General features: G+C 45.1%; 1 protein-coding gene across 1 annotated transcript; it reads left to right on the top strand.

Annotated features, from left to right (window-relative positions):
• The first annotated feature begins 2,744 nt into the window (after positions 1 to 2,744).
• On the top strand, positions 2,745 to 10,218 carry TNIP2 (TNFAIP3 interacting protein 2). Its single transcript, XM_083151561.1, has 6 exons — positions 2,745 to 3,381; positions 5,913 to 6,200; positions 6,377 to 6,460; positions 6,578 to 6,850; positions 7,415 to 7,531; positions 8,256 to 10,218. The coding sequence occupies exons 1-6, from the start codon at positions 3,013 to 3,015 to the stop codon at positions 8,529 to 8,531; spliced, it is 1,407 nt and encodes a 468-aa protein (XP_083007687.1). The 5' UTR covers positions 2,745 to 3,012; the 3' UTR covers positions 8,532 to 10,218.
• Positions 10,219 to 10,639: the final 421 nt, after the last annotated feature.

The following is a 10,639-nucleotide window of genomic DNA, read 5'->3' as shown; positions in this document are numbered from 1 at the left end:
CAAATTCCTTCTCTATTGGACAAAACCATGTGCACTGCAGGGGGGGCAGATGCTTTATTTTTATACTGCAATATAGATCTCACATGTTACATCTGCCTCCCCCCCCCCCCCCCCCCCCCCCTGCAGTGCACATGGTTTTGTCTATATAAGAAGGAATTTACCAGAGTGAACCAGAGTAAGGCCCAAAAAGCACTGACTTTGGCATTCTAGTGCAAATGCACCATCTAACCGAATTTCACTGGGAAGATGGCACCGGGCAAGGAGGGACCTGCACTGTTTATATGAACCATGGGCATGTCACATGTTTAGGCCGCACCCCCTTGCAGTACCAGACCCTGTGCTGCTTTGTAGGGCCTGAGAATTCTGATGGTGCAAACGATTGTACGTCTTTGTACAGAGTCTGTATATGCCAGGATAATTATTATAGGTGTTCAGCTCTCCCAGATAAATAATTAGCATTGCTGATGTCATAATCAGTCAGCGATACTGACTGTAGTCACAAGTGAAGAATGCTGAAATTATTGCATAAGAATAGTAGCAGACATATTGTATCCCAGCAGCCACAGTCTCACCGACCCGTTATGAGGGGGTTATTCTGGTTGATTCGCAAGGGTGCGAATTTGCAGCCTTGCAAGTCCACCAAACCCCACCTGGCGAATGTCCGGCCACCTGCCTACCTCGCAGCGCGGGTTCGCCCGCACAGGCTGCAAATGGATGTTTAGCATAAACATCGGTTCGCATGTTGTGGGGAACACCCACATCTTTCGATGGTCGCCGACCATCGAAAGATGTGGAAGGTACATGCATATGGAAGTGACTTGAAAGTCACTTTTATATGCGTGTACCTTCCAGATCTTTCGATGTCAGCTGCCTGCCCCCCCCCCCCCTTGCACGCGCGTCGCGACCTCATTACCATGAGAGCGCCCAGCGTTCTCAAGGGAACGCCCAGAGAGGGGAAATGGGAGAGTGTCGCACCTATTTTGTGGGCATGTCGAGCACAAGGTCTGCGAGTTTGGAGATAGTCTTCCTGGCCCTGGAAGAGGGGTTCTGGCAGCTGGTCTGGGTAAACTGCAGCCTAAGGCTGCAATCTTCATGACCTCTGGTCACAATGGTGGTCTGATGCTGCATGTTTAGGCGCAGTACTTTGATCTGTGCTTTTTGCATGAGGCATCTTTAACCTGCAGACACCGCCTGCTGCAATCCAATATTTGAACTTCGCTGTGTCATCTGTGGATGCTTACTGCATCCATCCTTGAACCAGTCCCAGAGTACAGGCTTAAGGCCCCCATACACTATGTGATTGGGGCCTGATTTTACCTGATTCTGGTGGTTGGGCTGAGAAATCAGCCCAAATCGCATGTGTATGACATCCGATCCAATGCATGGTCCTGCCGTCAGCAGCACATCGCAAGTGCTATGTAGGGGTGTGAATCAGTTGGTCACCAGCAAAGTCAGTAGGTCGACATGCATTAATGTCGACATGTGTCTAGGTCGACATGCAGGAAGGTCGACATGAGTCTAGGTTGACATGGGTTAGGTCGACATGGTCATTAGGTCGACATGTGTCTAGGTCGACGTGCAGGAAGGTCGACATGAGTCTAGGTTGACATGGGTTAGGTCGACAGGGTCATAAGGTCGACATGGTCATTAGGTCGACATGGGTTAGGTCGACAGTCTAAAGGTCGACATGGGGGTTTTCACAATTTTTTACCTGAATGTCAACACAGTCGACATGGACACAGGTTAAATTGCACCACGTCTCCTCGCATGACTCACTGTGCTCGCACCCTAGTGGATGGTAGGGCATGAAATACCGCCTGTCAGCACATGTCGGCAGGTGGCTCAAAAAACAGTAAAATATCCCATGTCGACCTAATGACCCTGTCGACCTAACCCATGTCGACCTTCCTGCATGTCGACCTAGACACATGCCGACCTAAATGCATGTCGACTTAATGGGGTCGACCTAATGACTAACAACTTGCTGGTGACCCAATGACCGTATCCCCTGTGTAGCACCCGCCATGTATCGTATCCAATCAGGTGGGTCTGTGTGCACCAGCGGGGATGACCTAGTCAACAGTGACTAGGTCGACACCTAAAAATGGTCGACATACCCTAGGTCGACAATGACAGAAGGTCGAAACAAGCTTAAGATCGACATGTACATGGTCAATACTCAAAATGTCGACACATGTTTCACATTTTTTTAATGTCTCTGTTGACATTTGCCTACAGGGACAACGTATAAGTGTACCACATGCCCCAGTCCCGGCAAACTATTATATTCTCCCACTACCTGGATAGTAAAGTATCAACCAAGTCGATCTAAAAAAAAAAAAAAACATGAAAAACTTGTCAACATTTTCAGTGTCGACCATGTGCATGTCAACATTGAGCTTTTGTCGACCTTCTGGCATTGTCGACCATACTAGTGCCTGTCGACCAAGGGACCGGATAACCTCGCGGAGAGTTGACACCGCAGGCAGCAGATTACCAGCAGAGATTATTCAGAGTCAGGCGAGTACAGTACAATTGTGGGTGGCAGCAGGATATGTGGAAAGACGACTTCCAGGATCCTAGAGAAAAAGAGGATAAGAGGATTTTCTCATGTCCTCCCCCCTCTCTTTTGTAAACTACACTTAAAAAACACACAGGCACAGGGGAAGCCCCTGGAGGAAATTCCCACAGCTCAGTCCGGGCTGCAGTGGTGACAGCTCCTCCTCTTGTATATACAGTACTTGTGCAGCACACTGGAGGCAGCAGTGTGGAGAGTACTAGCAGCACACTCTCACCTCTCTGCATCTGCGCTCTGTGTACAAATAAGACTCGTCTCCGGTACATTGTTACTGATCTGCTGGCACAGCCCCGGGGACGCCTCTGACTTCACATCACTGCACTTTATTATCACTGTTACATCTCTTCCTTGGAGTCATTTGTTCTTCTTCAGCTACGTTTTGGATTGTTGCCTGACAAAAGGAATCTTCCCAGTGGCGGAGCTCCACTAGCAGAATGTTCTCTATCACCGATGGGAGCACAGACCCACTGGTGGCCAGGTTTAAGCATTTGGAAGAGACTGTAGACAAGCTGCACAGGGAGAACAGGTCCCTGAAGACCAAGCTTCAGAGCTACAACACCCTCAGCACGTTCTACCACGAAGCCAGGCAGCAGAACAAGAACCTCAACAGGCAGCTGGCCGAGAAGGAGTCTGTCATCCAGAAGCTGAGGTCCAGCCTGGAGAGTTCTGCAGCAGCTGCGGACTACCAAGTGGATCCTTCTAAATCACTGGTGGAGAACCTGGTGGATCAGTTGAACAGAATGAGGAGTCAGCTCAGTGACACAGAGAGGACTTGTCAGGAAAAAGTGGAATCTCTCAACCAGGTAAGAACCGTGTGTAGGACTGTGGTATGTAGGTCATGTAGGCTGATGCCTAGGGTGCCCTTGCTCCAAGGGGGATGCCCAGCAGGCGCCGCAATGCTTGGTAGTGGGACTGGTTGCATTTTAAGGGGAAGCCCTCCTTCCCAAGAGGTTCTGCAGCAGCAACTACACACACGCACACACATATATATATTTATTTATTATAGTGTATGTATGCATTAGGGATGGACAAGAACAGCCCTTTTTGCACATCGGCAAACATCTTCATTGTGACCACAAGTGAGCAGAACCACTGCAGCATGGCTGGCTGGGGGCGGAACAATCGGAACACCATCAAATGTTTACCTTTCCATGGCGACAAACATTGGAATGCCACCATCGAATTGTAAAAATACTGCCATCAAAATGAAAACATCCACAGTTGAGGATGTCAATCCCTAGGATATATGTGTGTATTTAATATATATATATATATATATATATATATATATATATATATATATATATATATATATATGTGTGTGTGTGTGTATATTACACTGTGCAATAAATGAATTGTAAAGTAGTTAGATATTTAATGGTGTAACGTGAGACCGCAGGGAGTACCCATGTCTGCGTAGGCTGTATGTACCATACTGGTCTGTTTATTATTGTTATAGCCGTGATGCTGTGTCAGCATTGTGTTGCTATGGGGTGAAGCATGAAACCGCCTTTTGCTCATTTCTCAGGAATGTGACTTTATTGCCGGGGTGTACACTGTTCCCTCAAACAAGTCCATGTAAGGGCAAGTGATTTTTTATTTTTATTTTTTTTATCACTCCAGTCAAGGCCAGTGCTTTGCTGAAGTGTAATCTCTTTTTGGGAAGTTTACACCCTTTTTGGAACCGAAGCTTGGGAAACTCCTGTTATCAGATTCTCATGGTCCTCCCATTCCTTCTTTGTTCCAAAGCTCTCCCATATGCGATATACAAAGTCCCATCCCATGTACTAACATGTTGGGACATTGCTCAGTGAGTGTGCAGACCAAGCACCAGTGTTTGGCAGACATACCAGGATACTGTAGGTCACTTGCAGTGTGCAGCTGGGAACTCTCCTTCCCCCAGTGTGAGCTGCAGGTTACACATGATTGGTTACTGGTTGCTACAGACGTAGGTTGCCGTCACTCGATGTTGCAGAACAGGCTTGCAGTGCGTACTCTGACTGGCATCTGATTAACAGCTGGGCTGGGCGACCTTAGCTATTAGGGTGAATGGTGTTAACGCCCATTCCGCATACATAGGGAATAATAGGTCAAATTTAGCACGGAATGGAATCATTCCTAAAAATAAAAATTCCTTTACAAAATAAGGCAACCTGATAGTCGCTGGCCCTCTGTGGGTGGCCCTCTGTCCCATTTACCTCTGTAATTAGTTGAAACATGTAATCAAACATAATGGATGCCAATCTATAAGGGCACAATAAAATAGTAAGTGTAACATAAAAAAAAGGCATTACATGGTATATCTACAACTGACAGCAATGCAGTGAGGAGCTGGGGGCCACGGGGGGATGCTCGGAGAGCCCCATGCATTTCTTAGGCTGCCTAGGGCCCATAACTGTAATCGGGGCTCCTGACAAACCTTTGACAGATGTTACTAGAGTATACAATGTATCGGACAATCAGGGATACTGGAGGACATTAAGGGATTTACAGATGGGAGTTCTATTGAAGATGTCATGTTTCCCATAGCAACCAACCACAATCTATTTATGATTTATTTATTTATCACCTTACAGGCATGGCCAAACTGTGGCTCTCCAGCTGTTGTGAAGCTACACATCCCAGCATGCCTTACCATAGTTTTAGCATTCCCTCGTAGCAAAACTGTGGCAAGGCATGATGGGACTTGTAGTTTCACAACAACTGGAGGGCCACAGTTTGTCCATGCCTGTTAAAAATCTAGAAAATATTAGATATAATCTGATTGGTTGGCCATAGCAACATCCCACCTTCAACAGAACTCCCATCTTAGTAAATAAACCGCTATGTGGCGAGCTGTCGTACCAGAAGTTCAGCCTAAATCCAGATTCAGATTTTTATTCTGGCATTTAGAGTTGGATCACAGTCCTGACTTTTATGTTCTGCATGATTCCCATTAGTAACCTTACTACAAGATTCTGCAAGGGATCTATTTCATAACATTGAACAATAAGTTATAACTGGCGTGGAGAGCAAGTTCATACACAAGGGTCAAGATTTATCAACCACCAATCAGCTTCTGTCATTTCAAATTTTTGAACAAATGCTTGACCAAGCTGATTGGTTGTAACTTTAGTACAATGGCTTTCAGCATTCCGATTGGTGGATAGCTCTAGCCATCTACTGTACCAATCATTATGCTGACATCCATTCACTGCCACAGCGTTTTCATTTCCCTATGGCAAGGCCTCGATCTGCAGGTGCGAAGCACGACATCGTAGAATGATTTTTTTTCCTATCGCTACATTAATATATAAACCGTTATACTCAGATTTGCATTGGTTCACTCTTACAGGAAATCCAAAAACTCCATCAGCAGCTGGAGACAAGAGATCAGCCCGAAGTCACCTTGCCTCCGCATGAGAAGGAGATGGAGATCATCAGGCTGCAGAAATCACTTGCCGAGAAGGAGAGAGCCCAAGCAACCAGTGAAGTCCTGTGCCAGTCGCTCTCTGACGAAACGCACCAGCTCAGGCGCAAGCTGGCCGCCACAGCAGAGATGTGCCAGCAGCTCGTCAAATGCATTGAAGACACTCATCGGAAGGACAACTTGAATACAGAAGAAGAACAACGCATCAGTCAGGTATGTTTAAGGTCTATGGTGTTTTGCATTCCTTGATTGGGATGGCTAATTATTAATCAGGTACAATTAGCAGTTAGACTCCTACTAAACACAATTGAGAATAAATTTGTGCGATCTGGTTGTTTTTTCCTGTCTTGGACCTGGTGTGTTAATGGCAACCCTTATATCTTACACAGAATCAGAGTAAAAGCAGTGAAAATGAAGCAGAGAATATGAAGTTAAAGGGAGAAAACCAGTTACTGAAGCAGAAAGTGGTACATGTAAGTATATGTCAATATTGTGATTGGGATGAGAGATTTGTGCCATCACTGACAAAACCATCTAAATGGGGCGTTAACCCTTTGAGTGCCAGTACTAAAATTGACCGATTCTTCCAGGTAGAGGACTTGAATGCCAAGTGGCAGAAGTATGACGCCAGCAGGGAAGACTACGTTAAAGGTCTACTGCAGCAGCTGAAGGAGCTGAAGGCACAGAGCGAACATCAAAAGGCGCCGCAAGGCCGCCCGGACCGCCTGCAGAAAGAGATTTCCCGGCTAAACCGCTTGCTGGAGGACACGATGAACGAGCACACCAAGCTGCAACAGGAGGCCGCCGAAGTGGCCATCGGCAGGATTTCTGATCGGGAGAAGATCCAGATGCTGGAGCAACAGGTATGAGCATTGGCACAGGCCAAATCCGTGTAGTATGTTGTGTTCTCACACCGTTTATCAAACCTTCAAAAAAGGACAAAGTGGAGGAGTTGCCAGTAGTAGCCAATCAGATATCAGCTATTATTTGCCTAGTATTTTAAAAATAATAACTATGATCTTATTGGTTGCTGTAAGATGACTATCCACCTGTATGTTGCTATATGTTTCATTACAAAACAGTTGTACAGTAACAGGACATTTGTTGTCACTTTTAAAACTGGTAACTCGTTATATTTGTATAAGCCTCTAAACCTGCTTAGAAGGATCCACAATTATAATAACTGAGATATAATAATTCAACATTTCCTATACAGTAAAGCTTGTAAAATCCCCCCAGTTTGACAGTGTGTCTTCGGGGTCCCTGTCATTCATCAAACCCTTAGTTGCTTGTAAACAAGTAGAGGCAAAGTTGTTTAGTAGAATCATTAGTTTTCGTAGTTGGACAATATAGATTCTTAGAAACGTGGCGTGTGATGGTGGCGGCAGATTCCTCTAGTGACGCAGGTGGTTTCTCTTTCATCGCAGTTACTCGTTTACAAAGACGATTTTACATCCGAGAGAGCAGACCGGGAGAGAGCACAGAGTCGGATTCAGGAGCTGATGGATGAGATTTCTTCTCTGCGGCAACAGGCAAGGAGACGGGTAAGAACTGGAGAACTTTATACCAGCACTTTACCTTCAGCTTAACGGGGCAGGGTGTGGGTGCAGGGCCGCCATAGAGGGGGCGGGTACTAATTATCCAGGCCGGGCTTGCTGGAGGGGCCCGCCGGGGGCCCTGGTCCGATCCCCCCCTCCTTTCCCCCTCCATCTACCTGTGCAGCAGCAGCACACACCTACAGCATGTGCTGTGCTGACCGCAGGCTCAGCAGGAGTGTCTCACTGACAGCATGAGAGCTCATGCTGAGCCTGCTGTCAGCACAGCACATGCTGTAGGTCTGTTCTGCTGCTGAGGGAAGGGGGGGGGGGGGGGCAATAACACCCCCCCTCGACTTTAGAGTGTTTTTTTCATGCCTTGCACAATTAGGCTACACCCCCAAAATTTTACCGGGGCCCGGCGTACCTCTCGGCTGCCCTGGGGAGGGGTACCTACATTAGAGGGGTAACCCAGCAATAACTACGTCAGCATTTGAGTTAACTACACAACATTCGTCCTGTATATCTGTTGAACCAAATAATACTTAATTCCCTTTGCATGTGACAGCATAGCATCCCTCTGTTTTGGGGTGATCTCTGCTGACCATCCCCAACAAGTATTGTGCAGGGCTCCAGCCTATGAAAAGGCTTAAACAATGATAATACTATAATATATGTGATTATTTTAATATCTGCAAGTTAAAAAAAAACTAAATCTGTATTTGTTTTCTAGGAGGACAGAGATTCCGCCGCCCAATTTCAGATTCAAACTGGTAACCGGAAGAGGACTTGCACTAAGAAAGCAACCACAGAGGTCCTGCACGGTCTGACCGCGGAGCCTGCAGAGATCAGAAGACAGACTTCCCCCAAGGAAGGTCGGGAGAGACAGAGGAGCCCCAGCTCCGAACACAGACCTCAGGGCGAGCTCCAGTGTCCCCGGTGCCTCAGAGTCTTCCAGGACAGACTGGGGGAGAACTTTCTAGAGCACATTTCAGAATGCTGCCAGTGACTGTAACCCTTCTACTAGGAGTACTGTATAACCACTACGTGACACCGGCTATAATGCTGGTGATGAACTTGCTGCTATCAGTGCGGGGTGACCACTAAGCCGCCTAGGCAACTGTGAAATGTTAGGGAGCCCAGAGTTGGGAAATGAAAGTTCTACATCGTGAACTGCCAGCCAAACACACCATTTGCCCAAGGACTTTAAGACAGGTGCAGATTATAAGTGATAACTGACAGCTGTCAGACTGACACTCTTCCAAACCCTGGGATGCAATCTTCTTAGACTTGCTGTGTACATTGAAAGTCATTCAGATGCGATTCAGACTGAGAATATTGGAGGGCATTATTATGTAGGTACCAGGCTTAAGGAATGGTCTCTTCTGCTGTATTCAGAACTGTGGGGAACAGAACACTGTGATTTCTAACGTTCACCTCAAACTGTGACTCTGATGACAGCGAGTATTAGGGGTATAATGACTAAAAGTCGATTTTAATCCATTTTCTATCAATCTTAATCAATATTGGGCTTCCTGGGCTAAAACACACATTTACTGTCATATAAAAATGAATTTGAAAAAATTTAAATCTGTTAGTGAATGCGTGTTTTAACCCCGGAAGCTTATCATCAAATAATATTGCCCCTTGGTCAATATACCAGCAGTCTATTAAAAAAGTTTACAATGAATGGAAGTGTAATACTGTAAATCTGTATGCACTGAGAGACAGTTATCTTTTGTCAGCAGAGTGGCCTGTACAAAAATATATAACTTGTATATTGGGATACTAAATTATATGATTGTTATATATGTTAATGTAATATGACATGGGATAAATTATAAGCAATTTAATGTTGTCAAAATATAGATAGGTGCTGATGCTTAGATTCAGCTTGGAAGGCATTGTGCTGTGAACTGAAGACCTGGTGGTCTCCCAGACCTGGCCAGCCACCGCTCAACTGCCCTGCTTCTAGAGTGAAAGAAGGCGGGGCAATGATGCAATAAATGAATCATCATAGCCCTTCCCCCTACTTTACAAAAGCCAGTAATCTGGACATTGAATAGCAGGGGGGCGGGTTTTTGTTGATGTGACCTTGCCTCCACCCCCTCCCTCTGACCCCTTTACCTACCTATACCCTCTGTTGAGCTGACCTGGCTGGAGGAGACACACATAAATCAGCAAGAATGCCTCAACCCATTCTCCAGTATCTGATGATAAGTTGTTCTAAGTGAATGCAAATGTTGCATGTTTGTAAAATGAAGCAACCTACGCTCCTTCAGCTTACTCAGCAGGATGGGTCAGGTGATCTCACAGTGCTCATGGGATATTTAGGAATAGTATCCTTGCAATGAATTTGCAGAATTCTAGACGAATTGGCCGGTTGTTTACAATCTTATGATGTATCTACTGTATAACCGGTGAAGGAATTATCCAATCATCTCTGCTGCTAGTGGGTCTCTGACCCCCCATCTTTCATAAACTGGTCAAATGACTTATTGAATAGTGAACTGGTTAATGCTTCTTTTTATTTAACGAAAGATAAATGTTCTGGATTCTTTTTATTATTATTTTTTTGCAAATTGCACAGATTATTGTCATATTTATATTTATTTTGGTGTTTATAAATTTGTTTATTTTCCTGTTATTTATTTATTACTTCAAGGAAATTGATACTGAAACCTTATTTTTATAATAAAACACATTCCGGTAACACTAATGTTGTGTAGTTTTCCTTGCAGATTTGTGTCACAATAATGATTCTTATTTCTCTTATCCTCGTCTCTGTACTAATTGGAGGATGTTTATTCAGTCACATCTATCTCTGCCCTATTGGAGCTTGCAATCCCTTGTCCCTACTTCATACACACACAAAACTATGAAGATGATTTCCAAAAGTTTTTTTGTTAGTAAGTCTAAGTAGTCTTTAATAAAAGGCCAAGGCTGCACCTCACCTCTATAGGGGAAATGCAGGTATTTTGCGCACCGGCTGACACATTTTGACAGCTGGTAACCAGTATTTTATATTACAGTATGTTATTGATGTGCATTATATTTATCAGCTTGTATAGATGGGTGCAAATTATTGTAAGTCTAAAGTTGCCCCCTACATTTGCT

The sequence above is a fragment of the Crinia signifera genome, chromosome 1 (assembly GCF_055691185.1).
Source record: "Crinia signifera chromosome 1, ASM5569118v1, whole genome shotgun sequence".
Classification (NCBI taxonomy): domain Eukaryota; kingdom Metazoa; phylum Chordata; class Amphibia; order Anura; family Myobatrachidae; genus Crinia; species Crinia signifera.
Note: the sequence above shows the minus strand (reverse complement) of the source record. Positions and strands in the feature narration are given on the sequence as shown.

Coding starts and splice junctions, on each gene's coding strand:
- TNIP2 (XM_083151561.1), top strand. CDS start 3,013: ATGTTCTCTATCACCGATGGGAGCACAGACCCACTGGTGGCCAGGTTT. Junction 6,461..6,577: donor TGAAGCAGAAAGTGGTACAT/GTAAGTATATGT, acceptor CGATTCTTCCAG/GTAGAGGACTTGAATGCCAA. Junction 7,532..8,255: donor GGCAACAGGCAAGGAGACGG/GTAAGAACTGGA, acceptor TTTGTTTTCTAG/GAGGACAGAGATTCCGCCGC.